We start from the raw sequence: 25,463 nt of genomic DNA on the forward strand, positions 1-25,463 counted from the left end.
ATGCTCACTCTCCCTTGCTCTCTCTCTCAAATAAATAAATACAATCTTCAAAAAAATTTTTAAAAAAAGTTCTGACACCCTCCAGGGCCTTTCTCTGGGCACTGGTTGCCTGCTGCTTCCCCCTGGGCGTGGTGTTCAACTTCCGGGCCTTTTTTGCCCAGTCAGAACCTCGGAGGCCAAGCGAGAGTTCGGTTTGGCTACTGTAAGGCCTCCATCAGGGCTGGGGTGGGTGGCAGCCCAGGAGGTAGGTGGAGGGAGAGGGCCCACCTAGGCACCACCTGGCCACCTTCTTAGGGTGTGAGGACCCTTCCAGATGGTCAAGTCTAGAGGTCGCTTGCACAGAGAGGTGGGGAAACACAGTCCGAGTGAGGACAGGGGACTCACACCAGGTGCGTGAAAAGTGCCGTAGAGGCCAAGCTTGGTCCCAAGCCTCGGACTCCCAGCCTAGACTACTCCTTAGCCTCCTGCTGAACTTTCCCCCACCCCAGAAGGAATTGGCCCCACGTACATTTTTGGCCTCATCTACCCTGGCTGGCCCTCCCTGGCCTGCTTTTTGCCAGCGCCCTTGAGACAGGCCGAGAACTGGTTGCCATAGAGATGGTGGGGCGGGCAGTTCCAAGGCTGGCAGGTGCGGGTGGGGGACGGGGCAGGACACCAATATGCGAAACACCCGCCAGCAGCTGAGCAGGACCACTTCGGCGAGACCAGGGCAGGACGCGCGGCTCCAGGCTCCAGGGACAACCGTAGGGCTGCTCAAGTTTCTGTCAGACACCCCCCAGGCTGAGCAGGTGAGGGAGGCCCCATGGGGTCACTTCCAACTGCCTGGAGGCAGGTTGGCTGCCTGGGGGCATGGAGGCCAGGGCTGAGGGAGACTGGAGCTGAGTCCGGGTGAGAGACAGCCAGGCCCAAGGCAGGAAGGGACCATAGGGACGCCTCAAGGGTTCAGGGTGAAGACGAGGAAGACACCCAGGGGTGACTCCCAGGCTCCCAGGCTCCCAGTGGAGCGACGTGGGGATCCCTGCAGGAGGAGGAGGGTTTCAGGAAAGATAATGAGTTTCTGCCGCCTGGACTTAGACAGTCTCATGGGGACATGTCCCCACGGGGCATTCGGAGGAGCCGTCCCAGACCCAGAGGCAGCATTGTACGATGGTGACAAATCTGGGCTCTGGGGACAGACTCAACGTATTCCGATCCTGACTCCACTTACTGGCCAGGTGACCTTGGTCAAGTGATGTCACCTCTCTGAGCTTCAGTGTTCTCATCTGGGATGAGATGAGATCTCACAGGGATAACAGTGGAACAGAGGGTCCTTGGGGAAGTTAAGCGAGGTGATCCATGAAAATGCCACGCACCCAACAGGTACTCAGTAAGTAGCATCTTTGCATACTGGAAGTCGTAATGGTCAGTCAGTTTTAGGGGTAACAAGAGCCCGGCGGGCCAGCCAGGGGGCACAGGTGAGGAGGGTCCCCTGGGGAAGGTGCGAAGCCATCCAGGAGGCTGCTCGGAGCTGGGCCTTCTCTCCTGTCTTCACCTAGGGGAGGACTGGGAGTGGCGATGGTGTGATTCTGGGCCAGCAGCCAAGGTCTCGGAGCGCAGGGCAGACGACAAAGAAGGACCGGAGGCCACAGCCCCGGAACGAGAAAGGGCATGGCTCTGCTGAGGCTGAGGAGTAAGCAGCTGCGCGACAGGCTGGGTGGGATGCTGGGTCCCCCATGGGGGGCCAGCGCCTTGACCTTGACCTCTGCTCCCTGTCCTCTCCTTCCTCAGTCTCATCCCTTCTTCTCCTCGGAAACCCTCCTTCCCCTTCCAATGGGCCTGGGAGATCTGCACCACTGACAGCCGGGCTCTGCATCAGCCTAGCTCCTCCTCGGTCCCTGGCTACCAAGTGACATCCTTGCCCCAAGCACTTCTCAAGTATAAGACCAGGTGCAAGTCCACGGCCACCCTCCCAGAGGCCCAAGGCTTCTGCGGGAAGACAGAAGTGCCAGACCTGGAGAGGAGCCAGCAGCTCAGGGCCCGCGGTGGCAGCCCCAACTCTCCTGGCAAAGGGAAGAGCCAAGAACTGGAGGGGCTCAGTGAGTGGGACCTCCAGCCATCTGGGAAGAGGTCAGGGTCAGGATCCGAGTCTGAGGAAGGCACTGAGCTGGAAGCCCTGGGTGCTGAGGAGGCAGAGAGGGGCTTGAGCCTTGGGGAACTGCCCTACTTCCTCAGGAGGGGGTCGATCTTAGAAGAGGAGCAGTTTGCAGAGGTGACAGAGGAGGCCGAGGAGGGGGAGCACAGGGCCCCCTACAGAAGGAGGGCTGGTTCTCAGAGAAAGGGGCCCAACGTTTGCAAGGAGGCCTCCAGTGACGGTGACCTGCAGGGCAAGGGGAACAGTTTGAGCTTCAACCTCAGAGGATCACAGAGGAGGAAGTCAAGGGCCAAGGACCTGGAGGGGCCGTGGGACCTGGAGAAGCTGCAGAGGCAGTTACAGCAAGACTTGGACTGTGGTGAGTATGGGCTCTCAATGCCTGGGTCCCAAGGGAACCACACAGTTGGGAAGAGAGGTTGAGTTGGGAAGAGAGGGTTGTGCTGTGCTCCAGCTTCTGGGTGGGATTGCCCGGTAGCTTGGGAGGGAGGCCACTCTCTGACTTGTCCCACTGTGGATAGGCCCTGAAAAGCAGCCCTGGAAGGCTCTGCGGACTGCTGTCCAGGCCTCCAATCGGAGTGGGAAGACCTATGCCTTGGAAGATGAGGAGACTTTCCTGTGTGCCAACTTTCCTAACCGTACCTTCCACAAACGACAGGAGGCCACAAGGTAAGGTGGAAGAAAAAGGAGGATGGGAAGAAAGGGCTGGGAGTAGTGGAGAAGCCAGTTCTCCAGAGACACTGAATCATTCACTCCTTCATTTATCCATTCTCCAATCTTCTAGTGATCCAATCTTCTGTGGATATGTCCATGCATCTACCCACTCATCCATTCAACCATCCACCTATCCATCCATCCATCCATCCATCCATCCATCCATCCATCCATCATCCATCCATCCATCATCCACATCTGTCTGCTTGGCCAGGTGTCTATTGACATAAACCACTTTTCATCCATTTCCCATCTTCTATCCATCCATTAGCCTATTCACTAAGTGATTAATGCAACATATGTTGAATATCTACTCATGGGTGCTTAGGAGGTAAAGACAAAAAGACTTGGTCTCAGCCCTAAGAAAGTCAAAGTCTGCTGGGAAAAGAGACAGATGGGCAAGACAGCCATGAGGGCAGCAGAGTTAGACAACGGCTGTACTTGGGGCTTGGACAAAAGACAATGAAAGCAGAGGGGGAAGCCTGGGAAGGGGCACTGTTATGTTGTCTAGGTGAGGGATGATAAGGGCCTGAACCAACGGGCCACATGAATGGAGAGGGGATCCATGTACGAGATATCTGGAGGCTGGCTCAGCAGGTCTTGGTGACTGGCTAGAAGTGGCAGGTGAGAATCCATTGCTGCATTCTATAGCACCCCTCAGTTCTTACTCTGTCACCCCTGCTTGCTTCCCATGCTTCCCAGTGCACTCAGAACAAAGCCCAGAGTTCTCGGTAAGGAGGCTCCTGTCTCCAACATCAGCCAGTCAGCTCTCCCTCCCTCCTCTCTCAGGACTGCCCCTCTCCCTCATTCACCCAGCTAACTCAATGCATCTTTCAACTTCCAAGTCAGGCGCCCTCCAGGAAGCTCTCCCCTGTTCTTGCCTCTGCCACAGCTCTTGCCACACAGCCTTGCACTGGGGTGCCAGGGTGTCTGTCTCTCCTTGTGTACAGGTTTAGAGCTCTCTGAGAGGACAGGTGTCAGATCTTATCAGTTATAGCCTCCCTGGCACCCTACATGGGACATGGCACCTAGTTGGTGCTCAAGAAATACGTGCCAAGTGAATGAGTGCATCTACCCTCCAATTTGTCCAACTGTGATTGGATCACGCGTGAATTCACCAACACTGAATTTCTCTTTATGTGAAGCACTGCCCTAGGGGCTGGGGAGACACTGGTGGCAAAGAGCAGGGCAAGGAACCCTGCTCTCACATACACCTTATGTGCAATGAAGGGTAATTAATAAAGAAATGAACAAAATGTATAGCTAGAAATGGAAAATATCTGGGAGGTAGAAAGGGTGGTCAGGGAGTCTCTCTCTGACATCTGAGCAAGGACCTCATAGACAAGAACCGGACACCAGAGCTAGGGGCAGAATGTTCCAGGTGGAGCCACGTGTCTACTCAACCATTCATCCATCCACTGACCCATCACGACTTTGTTTCTGTTTCCCACCCATTCATCTGTCTGTCTGTCCCTCAAACCAAAACTCATGAACCTAGCTCCTACCAGAGATGGGGGGTCAGAGGAAAGAACAAGATCTGGCCCCGTCCTCAGGAGAGTTGCTTTGCCAGGAGAAGTCAGCCGTATGGGTGAGGACACAGGGGCACCAAGCCCCACGGGGCTGAGGATGTTCAGTTTGGGGCACACAGCTGGCTGGAGTGGGAGGAGGCTTCCAGAAGAGTAAGGAAAGGCCTTGAGGTGGGCCTGAGGGTTGAGCCCCCGATGCAGCTCTCATCATGTCAGACTTCCACGACAAACTCCAACCCCCAGGCCTGCCATCCCTCCCTCAGGCCCCCATACTCCTCTCCCTGCCCCTGGCCTCCACGAGACCACTGCTCCCCCAGATTTCTCCCACCCTCTTCTTTCCCTCTCCCTACCCAAGAAGCCTGCTGCAGGCCTGGGAGCGGCAGCAGCAGGAGGAGCGGCAGCAGGCCGAGCTGCGGAGGGCCCGGGAGCAGCAGGTCCAGCAGCAGGTGGCTCGCTGCCTGGCGGCCTATGCGCCCAGAGGGAGCCGGGGGCCGGGGGCCACCCAGCGCAAGCTGGAGGAGCTGAGGTAGGAAGCCGGGGCTTGGGAGGGCCTGATGGGGAGAGGGCAGTGAGGCCACTGCAAGATATCAGATGCGGGAGGAAGGACGAAGGAGAGACCTAGCTCTCACTTTCCTTGGGGCTGAGTCCCCACAACCATCCTCCAGCCCTGGCAGGTGGGCGGGGCCACTGATGAAGACACTGAAGCAGGGGAGGACAAGGGGCAGAGACAAGGTCACTCATCCCATGAACAGTACCAATCCTGCAGCTGTCAGAAGCTCACGGTTAAAATGCCTTATAGGTGTTGCCATGTGTTCAAATCCTGTTCTTCCGATTTCAAAAGCTTATTATCAAAATGCAGATATTACTAAAAAAAATGCAGATATTACTGAAATCATTCACAGAGCACAGGAACAGTGCCTCTGATCTCACTCTTGGCAATAGGCGTAATTTGCCATCAGGTGGGGTCCTCTCTTATTCTCCTCCTATATATTGACCATTAAAAAGAACCAGGCAAACCATAAGTGACTCTTAATCTCACAAAACAAACTGAGGGTTGCTGGGGGGAGGGGTATTGGGAGGGGGGGTGGGGTTATGGACATTGGGGAGGGTATGTGCTATGGTGAGTGCTGTGAAGTGTGTAAACCTGGCGATTCACAGACCTGTACCCCTGGGGATAAAAATATATTATATGTTTATAAAAAATAAAAATAAATTAAAAAAAAGAATCAGGTAAATGTGTATTTAAAAGCAAACCTTTTTTAGACTCATAAAACAGGCCCACAAAGTGGGCATTACCATCAGTCCCATAATTCGACAGAGGAGGAAATGGAGCTCAGAAAGCTCAAATAATTTACCAAAGTTCACAAATGAGCTGCAAAACTAGGATTCCAACTTGGACAGCCACTTAGCCACCCTCTACCCTGTCTCCAAGTGCTCGAATGGCCGGACTGTAGAGAAAGTGTGCCAGCGTCTTCGTCCAAAAGCCCCACCTAGTGAGACAGATAACACAAATACGATCGCCAGTGCCACAGACATTAAGTACCTACTGGAGGCAGCTGGCAGCAGGGTAGCCCTTTCCACTTCTCATCGCTTTTCATCCTGGGAGAAGGGCTAGGTCAAGGTTGAGTGGAGCACTGCGAAGAGACCAGAGGGTCCCTGCCCTGCAGCCGGGCCACCAAGGACTCAACAGGGTTCTGATCACCTCCTCTTTGAGGCTCAGTCTTATCGTCTCCAACTTTGAAGATGAGAAAACCAGGGCTCTTAAGAAGTCAGGAGTGTTTTAAAGGAATCCTTGCCAGACCTCAAGTTCATGGTTTGTGTGTTTATTTTTTCAATAAGGCAGGAAGCCTAAGGTTCAGAACTCCAAGAGACAGATGTCAGTAGGCGGAGTGTTTCACACACACCTTTTTTATTTTCTATTTGAGCGCAGATGTTTTCCACGGGGCTCTCAGCCCTTACATCCTGTGACTTTTGCTCTCTCTGAGCTGCAAAGCCTCTGCCCTGCCCGGCAGGGGCAGGCTCAAGAGAGGTTGCCCTGTGGTAGGGAGGCTATGTGCCTTCCTTTTCCTCCCAGATGTTGGACAGGGCTGAAATCCAGTCACAGGCTTCCTTTCTGCTTGGGGCTCCAAGACATGGACTTCCTCTCAATGCTAACAAACAGCATCAAGAATCAAGAAGGAAAAATATGCATGACATCATAGGCAAGATGGAGGCTGAATGCCAGCTCGCTCCCCACCCCCGCCTTTTGTAACCGCTGAGATTACTTCTTGAACGCTGAAGACTCCGTTTTGCAATAACTTCTGTTCCTGGCCATGGGTTTTCAAGTTCATCTATTTTTTGAAGTGGAGGAGGGTTCCTTCCCTGGCACAGAGCCAAGGGTCCTGGCCCAGTAAGGCAGTGTTTTTCCACGGGGCCCCTGCACGTTTGCTTGAGGTCTTGGAGCCTTGCCTGCTTCTCCCTTCCCTCTCTGTGTGTGGGTGCTGCCACCACACCCCAAGACCTCTCTCCCGTGCTTCACAGGATTCCTGGCCCCGTGTGGAGTGTGGCCAGAAGGTCCCTCTTGCTGCCCTGATACCAGGCTTGATGAACAGACGTGTGGCAGACAAGCACACAAACCAGGTTTTTGTAAATGGATGTGTGCCTCCCCTGGGGAACCCTGATCTTCTCAGGAAGTGTTCTTTCCTTTGCAACATAATTCTGTTGTTCCTCCACCCCATTTTCTAAGCTGTGTGCTTAAAAGAACCACAGAGAATGGTGACAAACTTGTCTAAACCCTGCCACAGTGCAGAAAAAACTGACCCCAGAGCCCAGAGCGGGGTCTTGCCCTGAGCCAAGGCCCACGGTCCCCGGCCCCCGTTTCTCGCTCACAGGAGCAGTGTGAGAGAGTTCAGGGTGTCAACGCAGGGAGAGGAGGGGCTGTGCAAGCAGATGCCCATTTGCTTCGAAGACAGTGTTGGCCCCTCTCCCTTGGGGGTGGCTGGGAGCCTGGATGAGCCCTGGCTGGACGGCCTGTGGACTTGGGCTCAGTCTCTCACTTCCCAGCTGTGTGACCTTGGCCAAGTCCCTCAACCCTGCTGGGCCTCGGGCTCATCATGGGTAAAATGGAGCATATAATTTCCACCCCACTGACCTCAGGAGGAATCCAGGGCAAGGAGGGGAGTGAAATCGCTTTGCAAGGTAAGGGTGGGGAGGATGAGGTATCCTCAGTGAGGATGGATGCACTTAAGGGTGGGATGGCTTGTGCTCATGGTTAGCTGCCCAGAGGCCCGTCTCCCTCCCCGCAGGCGGCAGGAGCGACAGCGCTGTGCTCAGTATCAGGCAGAGCTTCGAGGCATCCAGCACAGAGTGCAGGCCCGGCCCTACCTGTTCCAGCAGGCCATGCAGGTGAGGGCTAGCACCCGGACAAGCATGCTCCCTTCCTGGGAACGGCGCTTTTCGTGGGATGAGCGGGTAGGGTTGTAAGATGAGAGTGGCTCCTCTCTGACGGGGCCCTGGGCCACTGTCCATCTAGAGACCCCGAGACCCTCTCAGTATCCCAGCACCGTTTGTCCTCAGCAGCCTTGGTGCAGAGCAGGAACCCTTCTCTCCACTCAGGTCAACGCCCGGCTCACGGTCACCCGGCGCTTCTCCCAGGTGCTGTCAGCACTGGGACTGGATGAGGAGCAGCTGCTGGCTGAGGCAAGAAAGGGGGACACAGAGGGCACCTCCAGGAAACCCAGGTGAGGCCACCTAGCTAGCCAAAGAGCCAGCTGTGCCCACTACAAGGGGAAGGGATGCCACTGCCAGTACCCTGGGCCCTATAGGGTCTCCCCGAGCTGTCTCCCTACCTACCTCCAGCCTGGGCTGGACACCCAGGAAAATGCTGAGAAAGCTCGTGGGCAACCACACTGATCCGCCTTAAATGTAAGCCTCAGTCCTGGCCTGGTCTGCCCCACTCGGCCTGAAGGACTCTGCCTAGCTCTAGCAGCCAGCAAGTCCTTCCCCAGGCCCTGTCCTTCATGTCCCCCCAGGAAGGCAGGATCAGGGTATGTTCTCCAGATCCCAACAAAAAAACTAAGGACCCGAGGGGCAGGGGCTTCCTGGAAGACACAGGAGCAAGTAAGCCACAGAGTGGCCAGCGGAGTGACCACACACCAAGGCTCAGTTATGAGTGGCACACTAATCACCCCGCAAATAGTGTCCCTTATGCTTTAGGACAACCTGGTGCACAGCAGTGATTTTGAGGCTCATTCGTAAGGACACTGAGGCTTGAGGAGGGGAAATCACTTGCTCAGAGTCCACACAGCATAGCAGGCAAATTTGAGCCCACATGGGCAATAATGGCCTTTCCTCTCCCAAAGCCTAGTGTCCTTGGGCATGGGCGTGGGGAGCTAGAGCTCATGGTCTCTATCTGTGTCTCCGTCTTTAAGGAGCCAAAGGTCAACGGGGGCGAGAATGGAGCACTCTTCTGAGAGTCCCCCAAAGACAGAGCACACTGGAAGCCAGCCTGACAGGCACTCCACTCCAGGCCCAAACCAAGAGTCCAGCCCCTAAGAAAACAATTAAATGCTTTATGGAAAATACCACGTGTAATTTCTGGTGCTGCTGGGAGAGGCTGCATGTTGGGAGGGGGAGGTAGCAGGTGGGCAGCGGGCTTAGCTTGTCCCATCACCCAGGAGCGAGGTTCCGGAGCTGCTCCTGAGGGGTCATCTCACACAGCAACAGCCACAACTCCTCTACCCCCTTTTCCCACATATAGGCTGGGTCCTAGGAATTGGAGAGTGAACACAGGACCTAATGGCCTCTGTCTTTGAGAACTGGGGCGGGTGGGTGGTGGAGTTTGGACCTTTAAAGGGGTGCATACCTCACACTGTAACAGATGGGTTGCACAGGGGCCTCCAGACCTAGCAACTGTGGGGTGGGGGTATGAGGAGGGATTATGTGAATTGGGATTTTAACTTTCAAGTAACTTCAAGTTGGACCCCCCCCCCCAGGGAGGTAGGCAGCTCACATACACAGATATGCTGAATTTTCTACTCAGTTTCAGGACATGCAGAGTACAGATTAAAAAACCTAATGCAGGGCGGGGGGTGCCTGGGTGTGGCAGTCAGTTAAAACTCCCACTCTTGGTTTTGGCTCCGGTCATGATGTCAGGGTCCAGCTCCGGGCTTCTCTCCCTCTCCCTGCCCCTCCGGCTTGTGCACTCTCTCAAATAAATAGCCCCCCCCCCAAAAAAAAATCCAATAAAGGAGGGAGGGCAGCATTTGCTGACAGTACTGGTTGTAGGGGCTCGGAGGCTGGCCTGCAGAGCGGCAGTCTGGGGGGAGGGTCTCAAAACATAAGTGTCGCCGCACACCCGATGGAGCCACGACCCGGGGGAGACCACTAGGAGGACGCCTACGAGAGCGGCAGGTGCCGTCTACGGCAAAACCATGAGTACGGAGCATCCCGCCGCCAGGAAGTGCTTCCAGCTTCCAGGTTGCTGGCTTTAAAGGCTTATAATTGAGTGACCTGCAGCTCTGAGACGGCGTCCACACCCCCAGGGACGCATGCGCAGTCATGCTACCCGCTTAAAGACCGCCGCCCAGACCAAGACGGCCGCAACTGCGCAGTTGGGCCCCATCCCGGCTTTCCCATGAACCTTTGGGGCAGGCTCCGAGGCGAACGACGGAAGCAGCCACTCTTGGTTTCCGGCAACACGACAGCCGCTGCCGGGCGACCCGGAAGTGTTCTCATTTTGCGTCGTCGGGGCTCGGCGGCGGCCGGGCTCGGGGCGGACGTACCACCATGGGGTCGTCAAAGAAGCACCGCGGGGAGAAGGAGGCGTCCGGGACGACGGCGGCGGCCAGCACTGGAGGCGCCACCGAGCAGCCGCCGCGGCACCGGGAGCACAAAAAACACAAGCACCGGAGCGGCGGCGGCGGCAGCAGCGGCGGCGAACGTCGAAAGCGGAGCCGGGAGCGTGGGGGCGAGCGCGGGGGCGGGCGGCGCGGGGCCGAAGTTGAGGCCCGCAGCGGCGCGCACGGGCGGGAGCGCAGCCAAGCAGAACCTTCTGAGCGGCGCGTGAAGAGAGAGAAGCGCGATGACGGCTACGAGGCCGGTGAGGGGCGGGGCCTGGGGGGCGGGACGGGCTGCGGTGGGGAGGGGGTCCCAGAGGGGGCGGGCTGGCCTGGGTGTTCAGCCCGCCGAGACACCCTTATTAAAGTCAGCCCTTATTAAAGAGTGTTTCTGCGGTTATTTGGGATTAAAGGTTGTCTTCGTCTACTAAACTTTGCGAGGGCAGAGATTTTCTGTTTTCTCAAAATTGGCACATCGCGGGCCCTCAATATTGAGTGAATGAATGAATGAATGAAGTTGTACTAGCATGTGCAGAACCAAAAAGGAACCTGGTATTGGGCAGATCGTGTAGGGTTCGTAGGAGAGTTATGAAACAGTTCCGACCACAAAGGACCCTATAGAAATTGGAATTTTGTCTCGAGGGTAGCCGGGAGCCATAGATTTGAACTAAGGAATGAGTCGATTGTATTGTGCAAAAATCACTGTATTGAGAACCGGCTCAAGAGGAGTCAAGACTCGAGGTCGCATGAGGGCTGATAGTGGCTTGCAGCCCGGCAGTAGCAGTAGGGTGGGGAGACCTAAACAGACTGAACTGTTTTGAAGGGGGAATTAAGAGAGCTTAACACTTGGATAAGGGTGGGAAGAAGGAAATGAGGAGGACTCCTTGAATTTTGGGTTGAGCAACTGGGTGGGTGGTTGTGTTGTCTGTTGGCCTTGAGGACTTTGGGAAAGAAGCAGACTTTTGAGGGGAAAGAATTCAGTTTTGGAGAATGTTGCGTTTGATGTACAGGGTTGGGGCTGGATAGAGCCGTGTGGAAGTCGTGGGCATTTAGGTGGCAAATGAAGCCCACCGAGAGAGTGAGGAGTGGCCAGTAGAACCTAAGAAATGCCAACATTTTAGTAGTAGTTGGAGCACGATGCTACAAAAATGCTTGGTGGTTCAGTACCCAGAAAGGCAGGGAATCGCAGAATCTTGTATCATGGGGTCTATGGGAACAGAGATAAAGAAGGAGTAATTCATGGTGTCACGCGCGACAGAAAATGAAGGAAAATCAGACAGAAAAGAATCCACTGGATTTAGAAGTAAGGCTGGTGACCTTGGAGAGAGCCTGGAGAGGCTGGGATACAGCGTCCACATGAGCTCTAGGGGAGGAGGTGGGTTGTGGGGCGGGGAAGCAGGAAGGATGAACCTGTGGTGGCAGCTGGGTCGGGGAGCCCCAGCTGATGGTGTTCTGCCTCTGTGGCATTTCGTGAAATATTTGCTGATCATGATGTGGGTAGCGGAGGTGTGGAATGCTTCTTTATCTCAGCATCCTCAACATCCATCACAAATCAGGGACCAGTAAACGTATTTCTTGACTGGATGAACTGCACAGAGGACACAGTCATGCTCCTAACATGGTCGCCGACCTGTGGGGGGAGCAGACCCGGAAGGGAGTGATGGGGCTGTGGCACTCAGGGGAGAGCCATTCATTCTGACCGGTAATTGTGCGGGAGTTCAAGAAGGAGGTGGCATTTGGTCTCTGCGTTCGGACAGGATCTTGTCGATCAGAGCTAGGCCAAGGAGGGCAGTGCAGGCTGAAAATGGAGTGTACGGAAGTGGAGCGGAGGCCGAGGTGAAGGATGCAGCGAGGTTGGACCTTTTGGCTCAGGAGAGGAAGGTTACGTAGAGAGTCGGGGTCTCAAGAGACTAGGCCTGAGGTAGGAGGAGCTGCTTGGGTGGGGGAGGACTGCTGTGTTCAGGTGTCCTAGTAAGGCCCAGGAGCTGGTGAGGGGGCGCCTGCAGCCGGAGCCAGAGATGCGGCCCGCTGGCCCTCAGTGCGGCTCCTGAGTCCTGCTTCTTGTTCCAGCCGCCAGCTCCAAACCTAGCTCGGGAGATGCCTCGTCACTCAGCATCGAGGAGACCAAGTAAGTTGGGTCTCGCTCATGTTCTGCCTTTATATTCTAAGACAGAGGGCTTCTGGGGCAGCTTTCCGGGGGGCGGGGTGGGTGTCTTTCACCCACCAAAGTATTCTCATTGGAATTGGAGCATTACCATTTGAGTTACAGAAGAGGACGCCAAGAGCCAAGCGGAAAGCTGGCCTTCTGCTGGTGAGGGGCGGGCCGGGTTGGCACCCATGTTCCCTGATTTGGAGGCCAGTATCTATCCCAACGTCCTAGGCTGCCTGGGTCAGTCCCTGCTTTGGGGACCCTTAGGACCTCTCAGTTCCATCCTGGTTTCACCCCCTGTCTGTCCAGAAATGCCTTTGATGTCCCTATTTTGTTGACAGCTCTTAACACTCTTATTTCTTGTCCTCAGTAAACTCCGGGCAAAGTTGGGGCTGAAACCCTTGGAGGTCAATGCCGTCAAGAAGGGTGAGTGTGGGGCGGTGGATGGGGCTGAGGGAGGGCCTTTGGGTGGAGGCAAAAGACCATCTGAAGGGATCTTTGAGGAGGGTGGGGTTATGGCTCAGGTTTAGCACCATTTAGTCGTTGTGTGCGTGTGTGTGTGTGTGTACACGTACGTATGTACGTACATACGTACGTACTTGCTGGTAGGCAGAGGCCTTTCCTTGCAGTCGTGATGGGGGTCTGGGAATAGGGATTCTCTTAAGTTCAGGTGGCTGGTGCCGTGTGCTTGCTCCGAGTTAGCCAGGCCGAGACATGTGCACAGGTGCCGCAGACCGATCTGGGCTGTGTAGGTGTTGGGTATGTTTGTTTCTTAAAGCATGATTGTGGCGGGGGGGTGAGGCTTGTAAGCGGTGGAGGATCCCATCATGCTCTGTGGGGTGACATGGAAATGTGGGCTGAAGTGGGAGGAGGGATGTGAAGGATTCGCTCCACCCAATGCCCCCCCCCCCCCCCCGCCCCCTCTTGCCCCCCTGAGCTGGAAAGGGGCAGAGTGAGTGGCTCCCTCCTCTCCCCACCAGCCATGGGCAGGCATAGCCTCACGTCTGGGCCCCCCTTCCAGAGGCGGGCACCAAGGAGGAGCCCGTGGCAGCCGATGTCATCAACCCCATGGCCTTGAGACAGCGAGAAGAGCTACGGGAGAAGCTGGCGGCCGCCAAAGAAAAGCGTCTCCTGAACCAAAAGCTGGGGTAAGGGGGTCGGCAGGGTGGGCAAGGGAAGGCCCCGAGGAAGCCGCCCAGGAGCTCTGGAGTCGGGTGCAGGGAACAGGAGTGGGGCTCCCAGAAGACAGCTTTCTCCTCTCTTCAGAAAGATAAAGACACTGGGGGAGGACGACCCCTGGCTGGATGACACCGCAGCCTGGATCGAGCGGAGCCGGCAGCTGCAGAAGGAGAAGGACTTGGCAGAGAAGAGGGTGAGCGCCTGGGCACCTGGGGGTGGTCGCTTAGTGCCTCTTAACCTGGCTGGCTGGTGGGGCTGGAGACCTGTCCTTGGGAGGGGACCGGGCTCAGAGAGGTCGGAGGTCCGTGGTCATTGGCGTCTGCTCTGGATTCTTAGCAGCTGGCGCATAGGGCCTTCCTTCCCTTTTTTGCACTCCCACTTGGTAAAGCCCCATGTGTCTTCCAGTGATGCTGAATGGCCTGAGGTCATAGGTCACCCCCTTCCCATCCCACAGGCCAAACTGCTGGAGGAGATGGACCAGGAGTTCGGTGTCAGCACCCTGGTGGAGGAGGAGTTTGGGCAGAGGCGGCAGGTGAGGCTCCTGCGGCAGCTCGGGGCGGGGGACGGGAGCGCTGCTGTCCTGGGTGCTGGGATCCCAGGGCTGGGCGGGTCAGGGCTCCTGACTTGGCTGGACGGTTCCCCTCCCTTGTAGGACCTGTACAGTGCCCGGGACCTACAGGGCCTCACCGTGGAACATGCTATTGATTCCTTCCGAGAAGGGGAGACTCTGATCCTCACCCTCAAGGACAAAGGTGGGTTGAGCTCCAGGCTCCCGTGGGGGGCGTGGGCGCTGCTGCGTCAAGGGCAAGCTTGAAGGGCTGCCGCTCCTGCCCTGTCCGCAGGTGTGCTGCAGGAGGAGGAGGATGTGCTGGTGAACGTGAACCTCTTAGACAAAGAGCGGGCAGAGAAGAACGTGGAGCTGCGGAAGAAGAAGCCCGACTACCTGCCCTACGCGGAGGACGAGAGCGTGGATGACTTGGCACAGGCAGGCAGGGCCGTGAGATGGGGGCTCTGTTATGGCTTTTCAGGAGCCAGGCTGGGTCCCAACCAGTACCTCTTGTTTTGCAGCAAAAACCCCGCTCTATCCTGTCCAAGTATGACGAGGAGCTCGAGGGCGAGCGGCCACACTCCTTCCGCTTGGAGCAGGGCGGCACTGCTGATGGCCTGCGGGAGCGCGAGCTAGAGGAGATCCGGGCCAAGTTGCGGCTGCAGGCCCAGTCCCTGAGCACCGTGGGGCCCCGGCTGGCCTCCGAGTACCTCACACCTGAGGAGATGGTGAGACCCGTGGCCTGCACCCGCACCTCGTAATTGGGGTGGGGATTCCTCCCTCTCTGGGGTCATGTGCAGCTCGGGGGCGCTACGGAGGAAGGGCGAGTGTGGGGGCTTGGTCCTCGTGGTCAGTGGTGTATGGCAGCTGTGGGGAGGTGCTGTGGGGGGACAGTGACCATACGCTGAACAGGGACTGCGGGGACGGATGGTTCTGAGCTCGAGTTGAGCTCTGCAACATCGCCAGCTTGCGCCCCGGGGAGTCCCTTACCTGTGAGCCTGAGGCACCTGATTTGGAATGGGGGTGGCAGGAGCCATCTCTTGAGGGCCGGTGCGAGGACTAGTGACAGTGTGGCTGGCTGGTAATGTTACGGCTGGGTGTGGATTTCGTATTTGGGATGATTATGAACACAGAGGTAGACCCATGGCTAGATTGCTGGGCATTGTGATTAAGAGCAGGACTCTGGAGCCCGAGGAGAAGGTTCACAATCCTGGTTCTCCCATTTAGGAGCTGGTGACCTCAGGCAAGGAACTTGGTCTCTCTGTGCCAGGGTTTTTCTCATCTTGCAAGTGGGATGAGATCACGCGGGTTGCGCACATTGTGTATGTGTGCGAAGTGGCTGGAGGCTGGCCTGGAGGAATGCTAGAGAAGCGTTTGTTCTTGGTGTCCCCGGGTGGCTCAGTTGATTAAGCGTCCAGCTCTTAATTTCGGCTCAGGTCTTGATTTCAAGGCTGTGGGATGGAGACCTGCATGGGGCTCCGTGCTGGGCGTGGAGCCTGCCTAAGAGACTCTCTCTCCCTCTTCCTCTCCCCCACTCCTCCATCCGTCCCTCCCTCCCCCACCTCTAGTGAAAAAAAATTTTTTTTAAGCTTCATTCTTGGGGGCTCATGGGGGCCTACTTCCCCGGTTCAAGTCTCATCTCTCCTCTCCTCCCCTCAGGTGACCTTTAAAAAGACCAAACGGAGAGTGAAGAAGATCCGCAAGAAAGAGAAGGAGGTGGTCGTGCGGGCCGATGACTTGCTGCCTCTGGGAGACCAGACTCAGGATGGGGACTTCGGTTCCAGGTGGGCTTGGAAACAGGGTTGCGGTGCGGGGATGGACTGGCCTAGGGGCCCGCGCTCATGGGAGAGGCCCCTTTCCACAGACTGCGGGGCCGAGGCCGGCGCCGAGTGCCCGAGGCAGACGAGGAGGCCCCCGAGGAAGAGGAGAAGGAGCCGGCCCCTCAGCCCCCGCAGTCCGATGACACCCGCGTGGAGAACATGGACATCAGTGATGACGGTGGGGGCCCGGGCAGCCGCGGGTGGGCGGCAGGGGCAGGGCCGAGTGCCCCAGGGCGAGGAGGTGATCCGAGCAGGGGTCTCCTGTGTTTCCTCCAGAGGAGGCTGGAGCGCCGCAGTCTGGGTCCCCGGAGGTACTGGAGGAGGATGAGGCGGAGCTGGAGCTGCAGAAGCAGCTAGAGAAGGGGCGCCGCCTGCGGCAGCTGCAGCAGCTGCGAGACAGCGGTGAGAAGGTGAGGGCCGCGGCGGGCCGGGCCGGGTGCGTGCGGGCCTCCCCGGGGCCTTCGGGACAGGCGCGTGTCTGGTGACCTGTCCCCCGAGCGTGGCGCCCGCTTTCTAGTCTGGATCATCTTTTTTGTTTAACGTCGTGCTGTTAGTGGATCCGTTTAAGTTCAGGCAGTATTTTTGCTCTAAGATATTTCAGGGTTGGAGCCTTCGCTGTCTTCTTTTTTTCCGTGGCTGGGTGTGGCACGCCTGCTGTGAGAGTGCGCTGTCCCACGGCCAGGGGAGTCCGTGATGAGCCGGCCGGCGAGGCGCCCTGTGCTCCTCTCTAGCTGCGGCCAGAGGGCAGGACAGCTGGACAGTGGGTGACAGGTGCACACGTGCACACACCACACTCCCGATGGCGCCTGGAGCCTGAAGCCCGGCCGTGGGAAGGCTGAGCAGGTGGCTGGAGGGCTGGCCTGCGTCCGCCATCCCGGGGAGACCTTGTGGCAGACGACCTTTGAGCTGAGACTTAAATAACACCGAGGAGCTGACCTTGCAGAGATTCGGGGTGCAGGTGGACAGGCAGCCCAGGCACTTGGGCAGTGGAGACAGCAGGTGTCCTGGGAGGGGTGGCCTGGTGGTGTGAGGTGAACACAGGCCGCTGGGGCCTTGTGGTCATGATTCTTGCGGCGGGTGCCAGCCGGAGCCGGGCCCTGCCTGCGTGCCTGTGGGCCACCTCGTTCATGCTCAGAGCAGCACCTGTGAGGAAGGTTCTGCTCTCTCCGTTTTACAGACGAGGAAACTGAGGCACAGAGGCCTTAGGCAAGTGGGACCAGGGTTATGTGGCTGGTAAGGGGCAGAGCTGGGGATTGAACAGCCTGACCCCATGGTCCATGCTTGTCATCCCACCCCGCAACACTGGGAGAGCGAGAGGTGGGAGCAGGGGCAGCCCGTGGGGTCGAGTGGTGGGGGCTTGTACAGAGGTGGCGGAGAAGCAGCAGTCCCCAAGGTCAAGGCGGCACAGAAGCCGAGAAGGGCTTGTAAGGAGGGGGGTAGGGAGTCCTCGAGCTCCTGAGAGGCGGGTCCGATTTGGCACGGTGGAGTCCGCAAGACCGAGGCCATGAGGACACTGGGGCAGCCACTTGGGATGGTCCCTCGGGGCGGGCGCGGGCAGACAGCCAGGGCGTCGGAGTCGGCCCCCCCCGGGTCTCGGCCGCTCTACCGTCGCAGCAGCAGCAGCAGCAGCAGTGGGGTCACTCGGTGAGCGGGCCCGGCTGTGAGCCAGGACAGCGGGAATCAGAAGAGCTGGTGCCGGGCGACCCACCATCTGCCCCTGCTGTAAAGCGGGTCAGAGTCGGGTGGCCGTAGTCGAGAGCGCAGAAGTCCTTCCTCATGGAACTTTCGTTCTACTGAGGGAATGTGAAAGACAAAGACAAAGTCCGGTGGGAGAACCACTGGGAGCAGAAACAGGAAGAGGGTAGTGGGGAGAGGAAGAGCGAAGGAGCGCGCTCGTTTTAAGTCAGCCGGTCAGGGTGGGCCTCCCCGAAGAGGTGACAGTTGAGATCAGATGAAGTGAGCCTCAGAGCCACGTTAAGGGCCCAGTTCCGAGATGAGGGAGCGCCGGCCCCCGAGGCCCCAAGGCGGGAGCCACCGCGCTGGCTCAGGAAGTTGGCAGAGGCCTGCATGGCTGACGTGGCAGGAGCTGTGGGGAGAGTGACAGGGAAGGAGCCGGTCATAGGCCACGTCGGGCAGACGCTTGCTGTTGCAGTGGACTTGGCAGGTGGAGTTTGGTCTCTGAGGAAGGCCAGGGAAGGCTGTTGTCGTCCTCCAGTTGGAGTGACGGTCGATTGCGGTGATAGGCGTGGAGACAGGGAAGTGGCCGTGTCTGGAATGCATTTTGAGCGTAGAACCAACAGTGTTTGTCAGTGGGTCACATGTGAGGTCGTGCGTGGGTACCAGACGTTCAGGATGACTCCCGAAAGTTCCGACTTGAATAGCGGTCTGTTTGCTGAGATGAGGAACAGGCAAGGCCGCTCCTGAGATGGGATGAGCTCGGGGAGGAGCAGGTTGGGGGAGCTAACCAAGCATTCGGTTTTGATTAAGTTCAAGGTGCCTTTTTTTTTTTTTTTTTTAAGATTTTATTTATTTGCAAGAGATCACAAGTAGAGAAGCAGGCAGAGAGAGAGGAAGGGAAGCAGGCTCCCTGCTGAGCAGAGAGCCTGATGCGGGGCTCGATCCCAGGACCCTGGGATCATGACCTGAGCCAAAGGCAGAGGCTTTAACCCACTGAGCCACCCAGGCGCCCCTTAAGGTGCTTTTTTAATAGCGGTGATGATACGGAACAGGCAGTTGGATGTGTGAGTTTGAACTTTAAAGGAGAGGCTGAGATTGGAGGTACTGGCGGACGTCAGTAAGCGCGTAGACGGGAGTTAAAGCCACGGGATGGGCTGGAGTCACTGGGACAGTGAGTATGGACAGAGGAAAAGAGCTGGAGAAGGAGAGCGTGTGAGGACAGCAGAGGACAGGATGTCACCCTGGGAGTCCCATGACAAGAAGCTCTTTCGAGGAAGCAAGTAAGCATTTGTGACACGTGTCGCGGAGAATTTGGATCGGGCAGCATGGCGGTCACTAATGCCCTCGTCTGAAGTGGCCTCTGGAGCGTGGTGGGAAGTGACGATCAGACCACGCCGGCTCTAGCAGGGCCACTGGGGACAGGATTACCAGGCAGGAACCGGTGGTGGTTCCATACACCAGGAAGAGGTAGAAAGTATAATTTTGAAAAAGATCACTTTCACGAAAGCAGTAGGGATGGGGAAGTCTTATGGGTAAAGCTATCAAAGCAAAACAGGATGGAGATAAGCTTGCTACAAAGTTAAAGGATTAAACTAAGGATTGCAGCAAAATTAAAAGGAGTATGTGACGTGCGAGATCCGTATGGGGAGAATTGCAGTCCATCTTTCAAAGACCGCGAAGAAGACATAAAGAAACAGACTGGGTGGCTAGGGCCGCCGTGACACAATGGCACAGACTGGGTGGCTTAAGCAACAGAAGTTTAGTTCTCAAAGTTCTGGAGTCTGGAAGTTCAAGATCAAGGCGTCGGTAGGTTTGGTTTCTCCTGAGGCTTGCGGGGGGCCGTCTTCTTGCTCTGTTCTCTCTTCGGCCTTTCCCTTGGGTGCCTGCAGCCTTCAGTGTCCCTTTCTCTTATGAGGACACCAACCTGCTGGATTAGGGCCTGCCCTTATGACCGCCTTTGATCTTCATCATCTTCTTAAAGGCTCGTCTCCAAATACAGTCACACTGGAGGCAGCGTTTCAACATACAGATTTTGGGAGGACACAGCTCAGTCCATAATGGCCGTGTCTGTGGCTAGGACTCCATAAAGAGATTATATGCAATTCCAATGAAAATTCCCAAAAAGATTTTTATGGAACCTGAAAAGCTAATTCTTGAATTTATTTGGAAGACCAAAGAGCCAAAAAAATCCAAGATGCTTTCAATAACAAAGTGGTGGGCTTTGCTCTGACAGATCTCACTTTAGGTCGTTGTGGTAATTGAGGTGATAAAATAGTGGCCTAAGGGTGGACTGACAGGGCCGAGACCGAGTAGAAGGCCCAGGCACGGACTCCTGAGTAGGAGAGTTGCTGCGCTGGTGGGAATGGGCACTCGGTTCAGCAAGTGCTTTCTGGACAGTCACTTAGCCATTTGGAAAAAAGTGAAATTGGGTTTGTACTTCACACAAGATGTACTTACAGATAGATTAAGAACTGAAAAGTCACAAATTAATGTTCCAGAACAAAGTTAAGGAAATGATGTTTGTGATTTTGTGGCAGAGAAAGATTTTTTTCTCTTTGCAAATTTCATTACAATACACAGAACAAAGAATTGACCATCTTCACCATTTTTAGACGTCTGATTCCCCTGAAGGGTTAAATGCGCCCCTGGTGCTGTGCACCCATCCCCACAGCCACCCCCAGAGCTCTCCTCATCTCGAAAAGCTGAAATTGCTGAAACTCCGTCCCCGTTAAACACTGGCTCCCATCCCCCCTGCCCCTGGCCACCACTGTCCTACTTCTGTCCCTGGGACAGGAAGTCCCCTCTAGGGACAGCCTATAAGGGCAATCACAGAAGGTTTTTTTGTGACTGGATTATTTCAAGTGAAAACTTTTTAAATTCTGAAAGTAAAGCATAAACCATGAGGAAGAAAACCAATAACTACTGAGAAATTAAGAACTTAAGTTTTTTTAAAAAGTCACCATAAGAAGACATTTGCCTATGTGTATATAATTATCAATGGGTTGGTACCAAGAATATCCAAACAACCAAAATTGGCAAAACAGAAAAAGGGGCAGTAGACCTCGATGGGCCGTTCACAGAAGTGGCAGGGTAGATGGTCGATAAAATACCCCGTGAGGGGGTGCCGGGGTGGCTCAGTGGTTGTGTCTGACTCTTGATTTCAGCTCAGGTCGTGATTTCAGTGCTGTGAGAAGGAGCCCTGAGTCTGGCTCCATGCTGGGCGTGGAATCTGCTCGAGATCCTCTCTCCCTCTGCTTTACCCTCCCCCACCCGCCACAGGCCCTCTCATGCACACGCACTCTTTAAAAAGCAAAACAGGGGCGCCTGGGTGGCTCAGTGGGTTGAGCCTCTGCTTTCGCTCAGGTCATGGTCTCAGGGTCCTGGGATCAAGCTCCGCATCGGGTTCTCTGCTCAGTGGAGAGCCTGCTTCCCCACCTCTCTCTGCCTGCCTCTCTGCCTGCTTGTGATCTCTGTCAAATAAATAAATAAAATCTTTAAAACAAACAACAAAACAGAACAGACCACCACCCAGTGAGGCCCGGCTTCGTGAATGGTCAAGGAAGAGCCAGCCAGGTCAGTGACGGACCAGGTCATACCCGCGTCACTGGACAAGAACATCAAAGTCTGGCGATAACAAGTGTCAGGATTCGGAGCGGCCAGAATTCTTACGTGCACTTTGCAGCACGGAGGACTCCGACAAGCTCGGGAAGCGTTGGAAGTATTCTTGGAGCGGCAAGTGCGCGTGCCCTCCGGCCCAGCACGCCCACTCCCGCGTGGGTACTGCGGACACACACCCGCCCGCGTGCTGGGGGAGACAGGCATCCGATGGCTTGTGTTCGCCTTGGCTGTGATGGCGGGAAGGCTTGTCCGCGGCGTGCAGGGGAACTTGATGAGGACACGTTCCTGTCGTGGAATGTGGTTCCGTAGTGAAAAGCTGAGAAGTGCGGCCAAGGGTCGAGGTGGATTTTAGAAAATAGATTTTTCTCTTTTTTTGAAAGATTTAATTTATTTGAGGGAGCAAGCCAGCTAGAGAGAGAGCATGAGCAGGGGGGAGAGGCAGAGGGAGAAGCAGGCTCCCTGCTGAGCAGGGACCCTCCCCCCCCCACCAACCGTATGGGACTCGACCCTGGGACCCGGGGATCGTGACCTGAGCTGAAGGCAGACGCTTAACCAACCGAGCCACCCAGCCACACGTGTGTGTGTGTGTGTGTGTGTGTTTTATATATATGCATATACGTATATATTTATTTATATTTACATCACATTGTAGGGGATTCAGGTTCAGATATATAATGTTTTTAAAATGCACAAAATAATAGGACTTTACGTGGAAAAAACAGAAGAGAAGCCAGTGAATCATGACCACAGATAAGGGGCGAGGAGATTGTGAGGCTTGAACGAGTATGGACCACGTTCCTCGGACTGGGCGATGGGTGCCTGGGTGTGTGTGGCTGTCACCGTCTTTAATAACACACGTGCGCTACGTAGAACCGTTTTATGTTTATGATGCCGCTCGCTAAATACATGCACATAATGTAATAACATGGAAGGAAGGGGCGCTGAGCGGCTGTGGTGACTGGAAACTTCTCTGAGGAGCTTGCTGTCCAGACGGCAGTGAGACAGCGGGGCGGAGGGAGCGGAGAGCCTGGGCAGTCCTGCGCGCTTCTGGGAAGGGTGCAGTCGAGGGGACAGCGGGGACAGTCGTGTGGAGCCACGCTGCCAGGCAGGAGGGTGGCCCACAGGAGGAGCAAGGCAGAGGTGTGGCGGGTGCTGGAAGCCTGTGGGAGCTGCACAGGCAGATTCTTCCCGCCCTGTGGCCTCAGGGCAGGGTTCTGGAAGCAGCTTACCTTGAGTCCTGAAACAGGTGTTTGTGGGGGTGAAGGGAGGGTGGCCTCTGGGCGACAAGAGGCCCCAGTGTGCTTCGGTCCCGGAGGAAGACGTGAGGCTTTGGGGCTTTGGAGAAGGGCCAGGTGGAATTTGGAGATTAATTTAAAGGGCGGCAGGAAGCCATGGACGGCTTTGGAGCCGAGGACTGCAGCGGGTGTAGGTGCAGAGTGAGAGCAGCTGGGAAGCGGGGAGCCGTCGGAGGAGCTCTGTGGACCGTGGTCCGGAGGGCTTGTCTTCCTGCCGTCGGGGGAGGACTTGGGGTTTCTGGGTCTCGGTGGCACCTCCCCAGAAACTTCTGGGTTTGCCCACAGCTGCTCCCTCCCCCAGGTGGTGGAGATTGTGAAGAAGCTGGAGTCCCGCCAGCGGGGCTGGGAGGAGGACGAGGACCCGGAGCGGAAGGGGGCCATCGTGTTCAATGCCACGTCGGAGTTCTGCCGCACCTTGGGCGAGATCCCCACCTACGGGCTGGCGGGCAACCGGGAGGAGCAGGAGGAGCTCATGGTGGGTCCTCGGACAGCCTGCCTCTCCCCGCCCCGCCCCTCCCCACCTTCCCCTCCTCTCCAGCTCCCCTCTGGTCTTGCTTGGGGTCCCCCCTGCCCGTCAGCTCCAGGCCAGCTTCTCCATAACTGGTCACAAGCCTCGGTGCTCCGGCGGGTTAGGCTGGCTGCGGGGGGCGCTGAGGCTCCCTGGGCTGACCCTGGTCTCTGACCCCCAGGACTTTGAACGGGACGAGGAGCGCTCCGCCAACGGGGGCTCGGAGTCGGACGGGGAGGAGAACATCGGCTGGAGCACCGTCAACCTAGACGAGGAGAAGCAGCAGCAGGATGTGAGGGGCGCGGCGGCGGGGGGGAGAGCAGGACCGCTCGGCTGCCCACCGCGCTCCCGCCCAGCCCTGCCCCTTCCTTGCCGGGGGACCGTGACCGCGGGGCTGGCTGGCCCACGCTGGGCTGGGGTCTGCAGAACTCGGTGTGGCGGCGACGAGTCTAGCCCAGCGCCCGGTCCTGGGAAGGACTGGGGCTGTGTGTGCTGGGGACGAGGGGGCGGAGGGGGTGAGATGAGCCCATGCGGGGCCGCTGACCACCTTCCTCCCTGTGTGCTGCACCCCAGTTCTCTGCCTCGTCCACCACCATCCTGGACGAGGAGCCCATCGTGAACAGAGGGCTGGCCGCCGCCCTGCTGCTGTGTCAGAACAAAGGTGAGGGGCTGCGGGCGTCGGCGCGGCAGGGGCTAGGCAGCTCCCGCCGCTCCCCCAGAACCTGCTGCCCCGGGGGCCAGGAGCTGAGCTCTGCACCCAGCCCTGGGGTGGTCCTAGCCGCATCTGACCTTTGTGCTCCGTGTCACCCCGTTGGTGACGGCTTTGCTCTTCAGGTCGCGGTGTGGCCGGGTCGGGGGGGGGGTAGGGGGGTGGGAACTGGGTCATGGAAGCGGCAGGGGCTGTGGCTGGAAGTGAGGCTGGCGAGAGCCCCCGCTGAGGGTGGCGGCCGGAGTCTGACTGCCGCCTGTCCCCAGGGCTGCTGGAGACCACGGTGCAGAAGGTGGCCCGGGTAAAGGCACCCAACAAGTCCCTGCCGTCGGCCGTGTACTGCATCGAGGACAAGATGTGAGTGTGGCGGGGTGGGCGGGGGAGGCTGCGGGCGGCGGGAGGGGCTGCTGGGGGAGCCCCCGGGGGCAGCATGGGCAGCTGCCGGCCCTGAGCGCCCCATCTCTTGGCCCAGGGCCATCGACGACAAGTATAGCCGGCGGGAGGAGTACCGCGGCTTCACCCAGGACTTCAAGGAGAAGGACGGCTACAAGCCCGACGTGAAGATCGAGTACGTGGACGAGACAGGCCGGAAGCTCACACCCAAGGAGGTGAGCGGGGCTGGGGGTGACCGAGTCACAGAGACACGGGGCCCCAGCCTTCCCAGGTGACTCAGAGCTGCGCCGTGGGTCCTTGGTTCCACCCACCGCTGGCGCTGGGGGACTGGCAAGGTGTCAGCACCTCGGTGCCCCGGTTTCCATCTCTGGTGGGCTCAGTGGGCCCCGTCACAGGCCCGGTTCCTTTGCCCACTTGCCCCCCTATGGCCTGACCTACCCTTGGGGCCGCCTTTCTGGGGGTGACGTCCAGGCCATGGGCTGAGTCATGCTCGCTGTCCCGCATCCCTGCCCCACGTGCTTCTGGCACTGTCCCCAGCTGGGTGTGCTCCCCCCCCCACCCCAGCCCACTGGCTGCCTTAGTGTCCATGTGCAGGTCCCACTCAGGATCCCAAGCGCCCCTGTCACAGCACATCCAGCCTCAGAACCTGTCTCCCTGACTCTGGGGAGCCCCTAGAAGGTGCCAAGGTCATGGGCCTTCTCCCAGAGCCTTCCCACCACCCCTCAGCCCAGCACGGGTTGGGTGAGTCCCTTCCCCTTCCCTGCCCCCTGGACACAGGTGGCTCTAACATAGGTCCCGCCCATGTCCCTAGGCTTTCCGGCAGCTGTCCCACCGCTTCCATGGGAAAGGCTCGGGCAAGATGAAGACAGAGCGGCGGATGAAGAAGCTGGACGAGGAGGCGGTGGGTGCCCAGGGACACGGGGGGTGGCTTCCACACCTGCTGACATTGGAGTGGCTGGTGGCCTGGGGCCTGCTCCTGCCCTGTGCTGACCGGCCCTCCTCCTGCAGCTCCTGAAGAAGATGAGCTCCAGCGACACCCCCCTGGGCACGGTGGCTTTGCTCCAGGAGAAGCAGAAGGCCCAGAAGACGCCGTATATCGTGCTCAGTGGCAGCGGCAAGAGCATGAATGCGTGAGTGGCGAGGCGCAGCGGGCAGGGACAGGGGACAGCACAGGGCCTGACGGGTGGGAAGGCCTGCACGGTTTCCAGCCTCATGCCCCTCTTCTCTCTGCAGGAACACCATCACCAAGTGAAGCCGATCTTCCTTCTGATCCCCTCCCTGACTTTAATATTAAATAAAGTTCCCTCCTTATTTTTTCCTCCTTCGTCCTGGTGCAGATTCCAGGGTTAGACCCAGGAGGGAGGGGCAGGCGGTGCTGGGAGGA

At 57.4% G+C, this 25,463-nt stretch overlaps 2 protein-coding genes across 3 annotated transcripts; both read left to right on the top strand.

The window, feature by feature from the left end:
* Positions 1-614: 614 nt before the first annotated feature.
* TSGA10IP (testis specific 10 interacting protein) lies at positions 615-8,922 on the top strand. Of its 2 annotated transcripts, XM_032879508.1 has the most exons (8): positions 615-788; positions 1,536-1,669; positions 1,768-2,489; positions 2,650-2,797; positions 4,724-4,894; positions 7,653-7,752; positions 7,963-8,087; positions 8,778-8,922. In XM_032879508.1, the coding sequence occupies exons 1-8, from the start codon at positions 660-662 to the stop codon at positions 8,899-8,901; spliced, it is 1,653 nt and encodes a 550-aa protein (XP_032735399.1). In that variant the 5' UTR covers positions 615-659; the 3' UTR covers positions 8,902-8,922. The 2 variants fall into 2 exon arrangements, with proteins under 2 accessions (XP_032735399.1, XP_032735401.1); XM_032879510.1 differs by lacking the exon at positions 4,724-4,894.
* A 1,147-nt stretch (positions 8,923-10,069) lies between these two features.
* On the top strand, positions 10,070-25,397 carry SART1 (spliceosome associated factor 1, recruiter of U4/U6.U5 tri-snRNP). Its single transcript, XM_032879507.1, has 20 exons — positions 10,070-10,447; positions 12,255-12,312; positions 12,704-12,759; positions 13,355-13,481; positions 13,600-13,705; positions 13,967-14,044; positions 14,165-14,264; positions 14,355-14,497; positions 14,581-14,787; positions 15,719-15,843; positions 15,924-16,057; positions 16,156-16,289; positions 22,771-22,944; positions 23,159-23,269; positions 23,551-23,638; positions 23,953-24,043; positions 24,159-24,294; positions 24,891-24,980; positions 25,088-25,209; positions 25,313-25,397. Exons 1-20 carry the CDS (start codon positions 10,135-10,137, stop codon positions 25,329-25,331), a joined length of 2,412 nt encoding a protein of 803 aa, XP_032735398.1. The 5' UTR covers positions 10,070-10,134; the 3' UTR covers positions 25,332-25,397.
* The last annotated feature ends 66 nt before the right edge of the window (positions 25,398-25,463 follow it).

This window comes from Lontra canadensis, unplaced genomic scaffold, assembly GCF_010015895.1.
Source record: "Lontra canadensis isolate GAN:19392208 unplaced genomic scaffold, GSC_riverotter_1.0 scaffold66, whole genome shotgun sequence".
In the NCBI taxonomy this organism is placed as follows: domain Eukaryota; kingdom Metazoa; phylum Chordata; class Mammalia; order Carnivora; family Mustelidae; genus Lontra; species Lontra canadensis.